Source organism: Anarrhichthys ocellatus, unplaced genomic scaffold, assembly GCF_004355925.1.
Source record: "Anarrhichthys ocellatus isolate YVR2014 unplaced genomic scaffold, GSC_Weel_1.0 scaffold42, whole genome shotgun sequence".
NCBI lineage: Eukaryota > Metazoa > Chordata > Actinopteri > Perciformes > Anarhichadidae > Anarrhichthys > Anarrhichthys ocellatus.
Genome location: NW_022280072.1, coordinates 1,730,583 through 1,744,449, shown reverse-complemented (window position 1 = coordinate 1,744,449; position 13,867 = coordinate 1,730,583). Strand labels below are relative to the sequence as shown.

The following is a 13,867-nucleotide window of genomic DNA, read 5'->3' as shown; positions in this document are numbered from 1 at the left end:
GCCCGGGAGAACTGACAGGAGAAGGAGTGGTTGTTGCAGCTGTTCTGGTCGTCGGACGCTGCGTTGATGATCCCGTCCTTCTGGAAACACCAGGATCGTGTTGAGACACGACCCGATCCTCTGCTCTAGAACTAAAACTACACACAAAAGCAGAAACATAATCACAATATTACATTTCGTGACACTTGACTCAAACCTCTATAAGAAGCCCTTTGGTGGGCTGTGTTTTCGCTTACGGCCATACCACCCTGAACACGCCCGATCTCGTCTGATCTCGGAAGCTAAGCAGGGTCGGGCCTGGTCAGTACTTGGATGGGAGACCGCCTGGGAATACCAGGTGCTGTAAGCTTTTATTTTTTCCCCGCTCCTCTTTACAAAACAGCAGAGGCTCTGGAACTTCTCCGGTGGAGAACTTCATCGTTTTTTTTGAGAGTTTATCGTCATTTTTGAAATAAACAATATCAAAAAGTACCAAGTCACGTGATGTAATCCATTGACCAGGACCACTTCCATTGTGTCTGCCTGTCGGCTATGGAGAACGAAAAATTTCTAAAGTATAAATAAATAAATGCATTAATAAATGTATAAATAAATATAAGAATAAATAGATAAATGCATAAATAAATGTAGAAATACGGAAATGAATGAATAAAAGAATAAATACATGCTGAAATAAATACAGAAATATTTAAATGCTGAAATGAATAAATAAAAGTTGATACCTAAACAGGACATAAATAAATACATCTATTTCTACATTTCTGTTCACCTTAAATTTATTTCTGTATGGCGCTGTCCGTATGTCAATGAGGTAGGCGGTCCGAACCTCATTCTTAATAGCAGACCACCTCAGGCTGTCACTCAGACAGAACCAGGACATTCTGATGTAGCATTTCAAAATTAAAGCCCTTCTAATCACATTCATGAGACAATTTGTCTAATTTCAGATTAGCCTTTAGAAGAAATGGTGCATAGTTACAAAATCATTTGACTACAGGCTAATAACAGACCACCTCAAGGTGTCACTCAGACAGAACCAGGACATTCTGAAGCTCCAGCGCCCTCTGCTGTTTTGTAAAGAGGAGCGGGGAAAAAATAAAAGCTTACAGCACCTGGTATTCCCAGGCGGTCTCCCATCCAAGTACTGACCAGGCCCGACCCTGCTTAGCTTCCGAGATCAGACGAGATCGGGCGTGTTCAGGGTGGTATGGCCGTAAGCGAAGACACAGCCCACCAAAAGATGTTTGAGTTAAGTGTTAAGCGACGAAAGACATTTTGTGGTTATGTTTCTGTAGATAACCGTGTGCAGTTATTTGGAAATGACGATTATAGAAAAAAAAAAACAACGCGCTGAGTCTGTGCTCGCTCTCTCTTTATCTGCTGGTATCAATCTCTCTCACGGTCAAACACAGAAATGTACTGGACACGGGGGTTAACGTCTGCAGCGAAATAACCGGCACTGCACATCAAAATCTGTAGGATCTTAACAACAATCAGTTATAGAACGAAGCAGAATCCATCTTACTTATTGTTCCCAATTTTTTTACATCTACAGTTTCTGTTCCTGCCATGTGGAACATCTCAGACTTCCACTAGCTAAAAAACAATAAATTCAAACTCCTTTATCACTCTCCTAAATGGTAAGAGTGCAAACTTGTTTGTTTTTTAATCTTTTTTAACTTAGTGGAGATTTTTAGAGAGTGATTGTTTTTATGTCTTGGTGTTGTATTTAAGTCCCTGCATTTCATGTGTGCCCACTAGGTGACAAATACATTTTTTGATTGATTGAAATGTATTTAAAAGTGCATTATAAGAATAAATATACATGAGTTACCTTTTTGCAGGCATTCATCTGTGGGTTGGCCAGTCTCATGTTTTCTGCAGGATAGGGGCTACTTATGGTCCACACAGACACCTCGTCAAAGAAAAAACAAAAACAAAACATCAACAACGTGCCTTTCGTCTTTAAAACAATCCACCAGCAGGGGGCGCTGTGAGCTCTATGATACATTGATTCACTTCCGGTATAATGACAGAAGGAGATTGTAGCATCGGCGCCGAATAAAATACCATCACAGGTAGGTCAGAAATATTATTTTTTAAATATTCGTGGAGATTGTTTAACAGATCGCCAATGGTTGTCCATAATCACACTGTTACATAAGGCACGTCTGGTTTTATAGTCAAGTCAAAGCCGGAAGTAGCGACAGCTTCATGCTAGCAGCACCGGCCAACCGTTGAGACCCTGTTCAGAATAGATGCGTTAACCTGGACCGCAAACTCAACACAAAGTATGATTCAAAGATCTGTTAAAATCACGCAAGACATTCACTACACGACAGATAAGCTCGTTAGCTTCGAAGCTAACGTAAAAGCTCAAATACATTGGCACAAACCGGCTCGTTCACACAGAGTCTAGCTTCGTCTGTGAAGCTAGTTTACGTGTTTGGTGAAATAATGGTAAATGTTGACTTCGAAATTGTTTCTCAAAGCAGTGGATAAGCACAATACGGGCTCATCCAGATGTTCCCAGGCTCCTATTTCCTCCAGCACACACGCATATGTTTCCTAGTGATGTTAAAATATGTATAATTATTTAAAATGTGGTTACATATTAGAGTAATCCTTATAAGTATACCCTTTAAATTGTCAGGTTTTTTGTCTCCAAGTAGCCTTTGCTATTCTTTAATCTACATGCATCTATATTTGCTGTTGTGCGTGTGTTGTCGGTGTCGTGTATGAATGGACGGATGCATTGTGTTTAATCCGGTGGATTGCAAACTGTCTTCAGGGTGATGGGACCAGACGGGGCCCCAGGTCCAGCTGTGCCCTGGCGGAAGGTGCTGTGGGAGTGCCAGGCGTTCCCCGACAACTACGTGGACCAGCGGTTCCTGGAGGAATTGCGGAGGAACGAGGGCATCCGGCAGTACAGCTACTGGGCTGTGGTGCGAGAGGCGGGCTTTGTCGGAGAGCAGCTGTCCTGCGTGGCCATTTTTATCACCCTGTGGCTCTACATGGAGCAGGTAAAGGCTCCAGAAAGATCTACGGCTCCTCGTAGAGCACATTGTGCCCTTTTAAAAATATATATCAAATGCATAACTCCTCCATATCTCTGCTGTCCTCACAGAGTCTGCTGTCCCCTGAGACGCTGTTGTGGACCAGCCTCGTCTGCGCCCTGCTGGGTTATGGACTGCACCGAGCCTTGCCAGCTCCAGTCGAATCCGGCTGCGAGCCCCGGACCCGACTGGCTGACCTGCAGAGCGCCACCATTTTTCTCTCCTTCACCTTTGGCTTCTCGCCAGTTCTGAAGACGCTGACGGAGTCCGTGAGCACCGACACGGTGTACGCCATGTCGGCCGTGATGCTGCTGTCCCACCTGGTGTCGTTCCCATACGCCCAGCCATCACCTCCCGGCAGCTTCTCCCTGAACGCCGCCCTGTTCGCCTCGGTGTGTTTGGCCTCGAGGTTACCCGGGGCCCTGCACACCTTCGCCATGCTCACCTGCGCCCTGCTGGTGTTCGCCCTGTGGCCCTGCCTGCTGCAGAGGCTGAGGGGGAGCGCCCCCGGCCAGTTCGCCGGGGTGTGTGTGGGAGTGTGCGTCGCAGGAGTGGCAGGTCTGGGGTCCCAGTGGCCAGGCGGAGCCGTGCTCTTGGCCCTGGCCCTGGGGAGCGTCACGCTGCTCTGCCCGCTGCTGCTGGTCAGACTGCAGAGGCACAAGGACAACATCCAGGGGCCCTGGGACGAGGCGGAGATCCACGAGGACCTCGGCCACTTCGGCCACTAGCGGACCGAGCCGAGAGGACCACATGACGGTCGTCTGAACTGAACTCCTTCATCGGCGGTCCACATCTGTTTGGACAGCCATGACAACTTGTTATACTCTAATGTTCAAGCTGCTATTAGCTTCATAAGTATTCTGAATTTAACAAGAGATGCTGACTTGTGATGTTTTAATAATCTGTGGGAGGTGTTCCATGTTTTTTATGGTTGTGTACAGTGTGTTGTTGGTGTCGTGTATGAATGGACGGATGCATTGTGTTTAACCCGGTGAATTGCAAACTGTTAATATGAAACGGAAGTTTAAATGAACAATTTAAAGGGTTTTGTAATAAAGAAAAGTTTCTACAGTGAGATGTTATTTAATATAAAAGTTAAGGATTACCAGTCATTTTTACAACAGTGGGAGTGTAATGCAACAATAATTAATTCATGTATTTTCAGTGGTACATGATGCATTCATCTCTGATTTTCAGCGAGTTCGCTGCTCAGCAATTAATGACAATAACGAGAGATTTTATTTTATTTATAATGAACCCGACAGCTTTCTAATAATGTAGTATAACTCATGAAAACCTGCTTCTGTTGATCATCACACACAGCAGAAAACTGCTGCAGTACACCACTAATGCACTTAAAAACCAGTTACCTCTATTTTCTAATTCCTCCTATAAGGCTAAAGGTATTAAAATGATGAACAACTTCATACATCAAAGGTCTAACTTTAATTTGAGTATTTGTACTTGTTTCTTCTTGTAGATTAACGAGGAGCTTTGGAGATGCTTTTCAATATCGTATAATTTATAATGATCAAAATATTCAGAATATATGCAATTATAAAGTTTGGTCTTCAACTGGAGGACAAGTAAGAGTTTGGGAATAATTATTATTATGGCCAAATATATATTTTTAACTATTCCTATATTTGCTGAATATGTAAATGAAATAACAGTATACAATGTAAAAATCGCTCTATCTTTATGCATATCTATGCACTTTAACCGTGATTGGCCATTTGTGTTGTTACATTATTTATTTTTGTCTTGTAATTTCCCTCTTGTTTGCTTTTATTTTTATTTGTTTTAAGTTATTGTGAACTGTTGGGACCGACGGCCATGTTGCATTCCCGCCGCAGCGCCGCACTAGGGTCAGTGACGTCACAGAGGCGTTGCCGGTTGATGAGAAACACCTGTGTGACCGTCACGTTGCTTTGAAAGCTTTTATAAAACAGCAGAGCAGCACTTCTCCCTCTGTCATAGTAACAATTTATTTAACAAAAGGTAGAGTCGATAACTCATCGTGTTCCTTTTATTCAACATTACAATGTGAATACTGGAATTGTTATGTTTCAATATAAACATTAATATGTTTTCATTCTAGCTGTCAGTTAAACATTAAAAACACACACCAGAGCTATAACTACTGTTTTTAAGACCAGCTTTTTGTCTTAGAAACCCATGTTGTGAAAAAAAAAAGTGGATTCCAGAAAGTATGAATGGAGACACGCACGTGCAGTATAAACGTTGTGTGTGTGTGTGTGTGTGTGTGTGTGTGGACGCTAGGTGTCGTACCTTCACCTCTCTTCTCCCCGGCGTGGTGCGAAACGTGACCGCGTGCCTCGCGGTGGTTTTTAAACGCTGCGGTGGCGCCATTAAGCAGGGGATGAAGCGCGACTTCAACATCCGGTTCAGTCGAGCCGCCTGACTGTGTGCGGCCTCCACGTGCGAGGGGGAAGTGCGTGGTGGTGATGGTGCGTCACCGATTGCACGGTTCCAAATTACATTTTAATCATATTTACAATATTTTTAATCATATATTATATATTTTAGATACTTAACCAACAAATGATTGCAAATTATATTTTTAATTAGATTATTTTTTCTGTTTGTTTAGATAATGTTTTATTTATGGCATAACCAACAGTGGTCCACATACACCAGGGATCCCCAAATATTTCTGTCAGGGAGCCCTATAAGCCAAAAGAACCTGAACAACCTTGAATATATATATATTTATTGTATATTTTTAGACGCTAAACAAAAACTTGTATTGTAATTCTAGGTTCATGCTTAGTGGTCTTCTGCAGTCCTTCTCTGCAGCTTTTGGGTTCACAACTTACTCCGCGTCTGTTACACTCACACCTGTCCCCCAGCAAACAATGCCAGGTAGGAACTAAAGTTACTCTGAGGCCAAATGTATGCACATGCAATAGCTTAACTTAAATGTTACACCTTTAAATAAAAAAAGTGATAATGTAATAATAATTTGATGTATTAATCCAACTTCCAAATCTATCTAGCTGTCTATACGTAATTAAAATAACCCAAAATGTAACTGAGGCTACAGTTGGGCAGAGATAACATCTGATAATTCCTGTTAAACATCATCTGCTGAATTCTACTCAAGATAAATAGAGTTTAATTGTGACATAACTGAAATTGAGCTATCATGATTTTTGCTGGGACAACACCCACAAGGGCCCTTAAATGTTCTTGGATCTTCGTTAGCAAACTGCAGATATACACAGAAAACTTGAACACGTTCTAAAATATAACCTGTTTATTCATAAAACAGAGAAAATAGTGCATGTGTATTCTCTTTTAGCAGAATAACTCAAAATTGATATTTCTATTTACACAAAGTTCAGGCACTTGAGGAAAGTCGGCACACAGTCGAGCACATTCCGGCTTTTATGGCCGATGATATTATGTACAAAACAGACTCAAGGCTCAGTGGATTTGGCAGACGGCAGCTCCCAAAGGAAGGCGCAGAGAAGCCCAGCATAGTGCTTCAGCTGGATTACACATCACACAGGTCATGGGTGTCTCTGGGCAGCAGTGAGCGGCAGCTGGAAGGATCGCTGGGGTTGATGGGTAATGGAGTTCAGAGCAGAGAGGACCGTTATTTCCCGTTTGGGATAGATGGCGGATGCCTCCTGGAGAGAGAAGGTCACATCAAAGGTTCAATGGTTCAGTATAATAGAACAATATTAACAGAACAATCACTTGAATGCCTTATAATATCGTTCACAAGGAGAGATGGAATTAAATGCAGTAGTGTGCTTTGTTCTTGTATTATCGACAGAGATCCATTCAATATCCACCATTGCATTTGTTTTTTCTTCCATCTTTCATTCTTCTACTGTAGATTTCTTAACGGCAGACCTGACAAACTGATTATAGAAATAATGTCTGATCCCTCATCATCATAATCTATTAATCTAGTTGTGCAGCAGTTCGCTCAACTGTGAGTTCTAACACCGGATAGCATAAAAATAGCAGCACATCAGCTTCATATGCCCATTTCATCAATAAATTAACAAAAAAACAGGCTAACTGTACGTCTCCACTGCAGCTGCAAACTTGTGTTGGCCCTTCAGTGAACAGCTTTGAGGCCGATGGTGTGAACACAGAAATAAAATATATTTCTATGGGTGTAACCTATCATGACCCCGGGATTAGAGGCTTGTCATGAAAATGATGTGAAAACTTGCAAAAACAGTTACATGCCATGTAAAACATGGAGAATCATGAGGGTTTGGCACGAGGAAAAAAAAGGGGAAGAAAAGCGAAGAAATAATGGTTATTAGAGATTACTATAACATAGCAGTCGGTTAGAAAGATGGAGAGATGTACAATTTAGCAGGCAGCTTTTCCAAATGTTGGAGCACTGCATTACAAGTTTCCATGTACATATCTTTTAGATTTTGCCATTATGTCACACATTTGGATTGTTGCACAATAGATGACCTGTAGTGTCAGCATACTTAATTTAAATAAATATGGCGGAGAAAAAATAAATAAACTTATAGAAGCAAGCTCATGCCCCACGTACTGTATATCTATAGGGGGGAGAGCGATTGAGTGAGAAAAAGAGGCATGACGTTGGATGGAATGAGTCAGGAAGGGAAAGAGGGAGACCATGCGGGAAAGAACCTAAAGAACCATCGGAGAGCACAGAGGAAATGAGGCGGAGAGAAGAAGGAGAGACCGGCCAAAAGCAGGGGAGGAACCAGTGAAAGAGGAGAAGTGAAGAAATGTACAAGAAAAAGAATTGGGGGGGAGAGAGAGAGGGAAAATAACAGTTACTGCATGAGGGAAACTGGGGAGGGCAATAAAACAAAATGCATGCTAGAAGGAGGGAATAAGAGGGGGAGATGAAGGACGGAGAGAAAGATGAAAACTTGATAGAGCGCTCAGCCTGTTGTCTCTGGCTCTGGTAGAAAGCTGCACAGAGAGAAGTCATGTCTACTGATGGGAAAGAGAATATGAGAAACACATTTTTCCAGCAGACCCCCACCCAGCTCAAATAACAACTCCCTCTGCCCCCGAAGCAGACGGTTTGATCGTGTGTGTGTGTGTGTGTGTCTGTGTGTGTATGCATATATGTCAGTGCATGTTTGAGTGACAGATGGGAAGTCATCTTAATGTAACCGGTCTGGTTTCAGGGCCTGCGGTCGTGTGGTTTCTGAGTCACCTTGGCACACTAGGTGGAGCCCGGCTGGGCTGGCCAACGAGCTGCCCAAGGCCGTCGCCGCTCTTGGAAACGGTGTGAGGAGCGGGCACCCGGCGGACAGACGGGGCGTGGCCGCGAGACACCACTGGCTTGGTCACAGACTTTTTACGGACGGTCGGGCTGGGGTGGAATAAGAGAGCGTTCAGTGACAGGCGACAGGAAGCACAGGTTTATCGCGTGTAGTTCAACTACCTGGAGGCCTGTATCCAGGAGGAGTCCACGGGTGGAGGCAGGGGGGTGGTGCAGGTGGAGGTGGAGAACTTGCCGACCACAGCGAGCGCCTCCTTCAGGGAGGCGTGCTGGCGGAGCACCTCCTCTCGGTGCCGCTGCCGCTCCGGTGACTCATCCATCAGCGCCGAGCATTCTCCCAGAGCGTAGAGCTGGGCCAGCAGCTCGGAGCTAATGAACTCCTTCACCTACAGAGGGGGATTATTAACAGCTGCCACAAGTCAAAATGTTACACTTTGTAAACTGATAGTTTACTCCGATTTGGGAGATTATGGCCCGAAATTCTTAAAGGGACAGTTCACCCTAAAATCTAAATTACGTATTTTCCCTCTTACTCGTCGTGTTATTTATCAATCCAGATTGTTTTGGTGTTTGTTATGGAGATCATTTTTTCCTCTCCAATATAATTACATTATATGAAACTGACTCGCCAAAAAGTACATTTGGAAAAACTCAACAGCAACGTCTCTTTCCAGAAGTCCTGACCCGGTTACTCTAGATAATCCACAGACCTCGTTCTGAGCAGTTTCATGTAGATGATTGAAAGAAAATAGTTCCAACAGAAAACTGCTCACAGCTGTGGATCGATAAACAGCACTACAGGTAAATGAAAAATCTGTATTTCTGGTTTTGGGGTGAACTGTACCTTTAAAAAGGGACTTTTCCCTTAAAAAGGACTTTTCCAAGTAGTTGGAATATGCAAATAGTGTTTCAAATGGTGACGACTTGTATGATAGACAAAGAAATACAGATTCTAATGGCCAAGTTATGGGGAAGATTAACGCCAAACAAAGCCACTTCAAAAACCTTTTAGCAGGTTTTGCTGGGCTGTGGGCGAGAAGAAAGAAAGGGGAAATGATTAAAAGTGAGGAGTCTGGTGTGAATGTCCTACGCTGTTGATCATGAGGTGCATGACGGTCTTTGGCATCAAGTCCTTGAAGGTCTTGTAGATGATGCTCATGTAGGAGTCCACCAAGCTGCGAATGGTTTCCACCTGACGCTCCAGCTGAGGGTCACTGAAGTTCTCAGGAGCTCCGTTTCCTCGCCCGTCCACCTGAGTGACACACAGACCAGATGGGAGTTGGGGAGTGATTGCAACATACTCTATGTTCTGATTGTCCATTTTGTTTTAACCGACTGCAGTGAAACGTGCAGCAGCGAGGTAACACAGCCGGTAATTTCATGTTCAATACGGTCTCGTGTGTATTTTCAATATCTCGTTATGCGCGCATGCTTGCGACGAGAAGAAGTGAAGAGCCACTGTGGAAGGAACAGGGAGAGCAGAATAGAGGGAACACAAGAGATGGGAGGTGGGCAGAAGAAAGAGAAGGGGGGAGCGAGTGAGGGACGAGGAACTGCTGATTAGAAACAGACGAGAACACACACACACATGTTGTAGTGACATCATGGGCCAAGAATGCTGTGCTGAGGAGCCAACGACAGAGCGAGATGGAAGGGGTGGGGGACTGGCTTTTTCTTTTTTCTCTCTCGCTTTGGCAGGGGAGGAGAAGGGGGAACACGGAGAGAAGGGTGAGGGGTTATGGTCAGCGTTTTAAGCGTTAGCAGAGTCAGTGAGTGCATTCAACGCAGAAAGGTAAGGAGCAGACAGGTGCAGCTCCCCCCACAGCTACGGTGAGGGGTGGGTCTAATCGGGTTGAATAAGCGGGTCGGAGTACTGACGGTGACTTTCTCCGGGTAGACTCCGGCCTGCAGCAGAGACGACTTCCAGCTGTCCAACTCCTCCTGAGAGCAACAGGCCAACTCCAGGCACTTGTAGTCCTTATACACGTTCCTGCAAATTCAGTGCAAAACATTGTCAGACGTCTTTCCGGCCAGTAACAACACTATTTCCACAATACAGATGTTGCGTCCAAACATTACACACCAACATTCATTTCTCTATAACAGTATGTGAGATTGTTTTTAGTACGTCCGAAAACTTAGTGTGCCAATAGTAGGCAAATTGCATACTATTTCTGGTGAAATATTGTAGTATGGACACTACGTCGGCATAAATATCCCATAATGCAATGCCAACTCGCACAAAAGTACATTAACCGATATTGAGTATGTGGAGCGTAGTATGCAATCTCACAACTGTACATCCCTTCAACAAATAGAGTTGTGGGGAGACTGACCCATTGAGAACATACATACTGAAATCATCCACAGGTTGAATACAGAGTGCTGAATGATACGACAAGCGTCACCAAAAAGAAGAACCCTGACCTTTCAGTAATGACATGTAATTACTGGTTTCTCTCGTAAACTCAGAGGAGATGATGGAGACACAGCTTTAGTCACAATGCGTGGGACAGTTTCAGCCGAGCGACAACGTCATTCTCAGCTATCCGCCGTCTCCTCTTTCTGAACATGTTCACTTCCAGGTGAAACCGAACAAGTGTTGCTCCACGTCTTAAAGGGAAGAGAGGAAAGTAGTCCCTAGTGGTGCTAAAAACTTAATCATCATCAATCTTGTGAGCTGCCAGTCACCTTTTATCAGAAGACGTCAGAGCTAAAGTGGAACCGAGACCGCGTGGATGATTTTAAATCCCCCTTCTTCACTCTTGACTCACTTTGTACACAAGTCAACTGTTATTGGAACAAGGTTGCTTTGTGTGTAACATGTGAACTCAACTCATATTTGCTCATTGACAAGATTGTATTTGTACAGTTTTCTTGTGTTTCCATAAAAGTAACAAATAAAGCTGGAGTAGGCAGTTTTTTACACATTACATTTCAGCAAATGGTTGTTGAATCACAGCTAATCCCAGTTCATGTCAGAGAGAGGGCGATCTATTAACTGTTCTACAAATGAAGATACGTTTGCACGTCGGTTCAGACTGTGAAACCCTGATTCAACGGTGGAAAAAAAGTTACTATTCCAGCATTGTGCCTCCCTACACTGCAAAGCAACCCAAAACAAAATGGAGACGGACTTATCAAAAAGAGAAAATAATAATGTGTCAATATCGCCGAAGCGTTTTAGAGATGGAGAGAAGATGTTGCTATTAATTTAGCCTTCTGCTAACTGTAATGCTGATGGCTGCAACTATGTAGCTAGAGCTTCGAATCACAGTACGTCACCTCAAAGGGCTTCACAGGCCCACAAATTTTGCCAACGACGGTAATTCTATAAATCGATTTGTCGGAGCTTTCATGCAACATTTTGTTAAAATTATTAGCGGGACAAAATCCCAGCCTGGTGTAATGTAGACGCAGCTTATTTAAATGGGGCACTGGCTGACCGGAGTCAATGACTTGATACAGTGGGAACACAGGTCACTTGGTTGTGTGTAAAAGGGCCCCAGCAGAGTCCCCCCTGTGTTGAGAGCCACAGATTGAAAAAAAAAAAGTATTTAATTAAATTTTCTTTAATGTCTCTGATGCTAGTTTATTGCCTTTTGATTTGACCACCTTTATAAAGCAGCAGAAGCGGCTCTACATTAGCTTCACTACACCCAGTTTTTCTTTTTTTCTAATCTTCACACGACATTATGATGGTCTATACTTGATGCTTTAGTCTGGTGGTATTTAAGTTGTATGTAGCATTGAACAAAGCTTGTGTATATGTTTGTGTATTTCCTATAGAGTCTATTCTTTATTTTCACTATGCACTATGCATCAGTCTTCCCAAAATTTGGTACGATCCTTTCAATGGAAAATATAATATACAATCCAAAAGAATGTAAAGAGAGAACGATTCACTGACAAATGTTAAGGGCATAGAGACACACGCATTCACACACAGTTCCAACCCACTGTGCTTGAGATGACCTGCATCTTATCCCCTTATCTCCATCATCTATTTCCTCAATGTTACACTCTTTCCCCTCTTCACTCCATGCTTTGGCGGCAGCACAGCAAAGTAAGAAACAGGCGAAGGATCTGGAGCAGCCTGCGGCCCATCTGTTAAACATTTTTCTTTAATCACTCGGTTGTTTCTTTCCCCCTTTTGTTGTTCCCTTCTCACATTCAGAACACATAGCAATTAACCTCAAATATGTGAAACCTTTTGTGTGTGTGAGAATGAAAGAGACAGCAGAAGTAGAAAGAGGATAAAACTGCAGCAGTAGAAAGAGAAAGAGAGAGAGAGAGAGAGAGAGAGAGAGAGAGAGAGAGAGAGAGACAGAAAGATCAAGTCTGTGAGCTTATGGCTGGGCTAATAAGTCAGGGCGTGGTGGCTAACAGACGGGGGAACAAGGCCAACAATGACAATACTAGAGTGCTATTACACTAAGATCAGGACACTGACATTCGTTTACACCAGCGAGCGCACATTAAAAAGGTTCTCTGCGCTGATTTATCGCTCACTTCGCTGTCCTCTCCTCAGCTCGTAGCCGGCGTGAGCTTTTTCACTCATCTTGAGGAATTTCTGCACAGATCCTTGACTGCTTTAGATTTAAAGAGTTTCCTGAGGTTTTTGATTACTGTCAGACAGGGACAAAACCACTGCAATGTCTGCCACACACACACACACACACACACACACACACACACACACACACACACAAATACAGAAAGAGAAACAGAGAGAGTTAGGGCGCAGGAAAAGGGGGGCGCCACAGGACAGACTTTGACACATTCCTGGCCGATGGCTCTAATATTCTCGCTCTCTCTTTCACTCTCTCTCTCCTGCTTTCTTTCTCCTCTCAACCCTTCCAATTCTTCTTTTCTCCCTCCTTTTTGTGGTGAGTCGAGCAATTCTTTCCAAACAAGAGCAGCCTCATCTCTGATCCAAGCTCTCTGGCTTTGATTAGCTGCTTAATGAGCCTGCCGTCGGTATGCTGTGGTCTACACACACACGCACACACACACACACACACACACACACACACACACACACACACACCAATCCAGTCTGTGTGTCCGAATGCAGCATAGCACAGAATTATAAACAAAGCCCACATGCTCTGGTACAATCAGCCGGGCTTTGAGTCAGCTCCAGCTCCTAAGCACCCTCTCTCCCTCTCCCTCTCTCCCTCTCCCTCTCTCTCTCTCTCTCTTTCTTTTCTCTTATGCTCCCTCTTTGTCTCTCTCTGTCTTTCTCAATCTGTTAAACACACACATAAACCTTGCAACAGCCTGGCATACACTAGAAACTACCCCCGCTGCAGTGCCCGCTGGATATCCCTTCAGCCCTGGTGGCAAAGTTGAATGGAAGAGGTCAAAGACAGGACAAAACGCCGCTCTGACATCTCCTCCCTTAGCTCCTCCGACATGTCCACCCTTCTAAAAACATCACTAACACTTCAGGTGACAAGAACAGAACTCCCTTTTTCTGAGTCCGTGTGCGCGCGCACACACACACACACACACACACACACACACACACACACACACACAC

At 43.9% G+C, this 13,867-nt stretch overlaps 2 protein-coding genes and 2 non-coding genes across 6 annotated transcripts in view; 2 read left to right on the top strand and 2 right to left on the bottom strand.

The window, feature by feature from the left end:
* The first annotated feature begins 230 nt into the window (after positions 1-230).
* On the top strand, positions 231-349 carry LOC116395039 (5S ribosomal RNA). Its single transcript, XR_004213497.1, has one exon. It is a non-coding gene; the product is annotated as a 5S ribosomal RNA (ribosomal RNA).
* A 751-nt stretch (positions 350-1,100) lies between these two features.
* Positions 1,101-1,219, bottom strand: LOC116395038 (5S ribosomal RNA). Its single transcript, XR_004213496.1, has one exon. It is a non-coding gene; the product is annotated as a 5S ribosomal RNA (ribosomal RNA).
* A 770-nt stretch (positions 1,220-1,989) lies between these two features.
* Positions 1,990-4,361, top strand: pigc (phosphatidylinositol glycan anchor biosynthesis, class C). Of its 2 annotated transcripts, XM_031868487.1 has the most exons (3): positions 1,990-2,078; positions 2,792-3,023; positions 3,128-4,361. In XM_031868487.1, the coding sequence occupies exons 2-3, from the start codon at positions 2,796-2,798 to the stop codon at positions 3,782-3,784; spliced, it is 885 nt and encodes a 294-aa protein (XP_031724347.1). In that variant the 5' UTR covers positions 1,990-2,078; positions 2,792-2,795; the 3' UTR covers positions 3,785-4,361. The 2 variants fall into 2 exon arrangements, with proteins under 2 accessions (XP_031724347.1, XP_031724348.1); XM_031868488.1 differs by lacking the exon at positions 1,990-2,078 and having other exon boundaries at positions 2,147-3,023.
* A 1,960-nt stretch (positions 4,362-6,321) lies between these two features.
* Positions 6,322-13,867, bottom strand: part of dnm3a (dynamin 3a) — a 22,639-nt gene continuing 15,093 nt past the window's right edge. For both annotated transcript variants that reach the window (XM_031868300.1, XM_031868301.1), the window contains 5 exons: positions 10,201-10,312; positions 9,413-9,574; positions 8,485-8,708; positions 8,254-8,412; positions 6,322-6,712 (listed from right to left, as the gene is read on the bottom strand). In XM_031868300.1, coding sequence (XP_031724160.1) covers positions 6,679-6,712; positions 8,254-8,412; positions 8,485-8,708; positions 9,413-9,574; positions 10,201-10,312 — 691 coding nt within the window. In that variant the 3' untranslated portion in view covers positions 6,322-6,678. The remainder of the gene's footprint in view (positions 6,713-8,253; positions 8,413-8,484; positions 8,709-9,412; positions 9,575-10,200; positions 10,313-13,867) is intronic.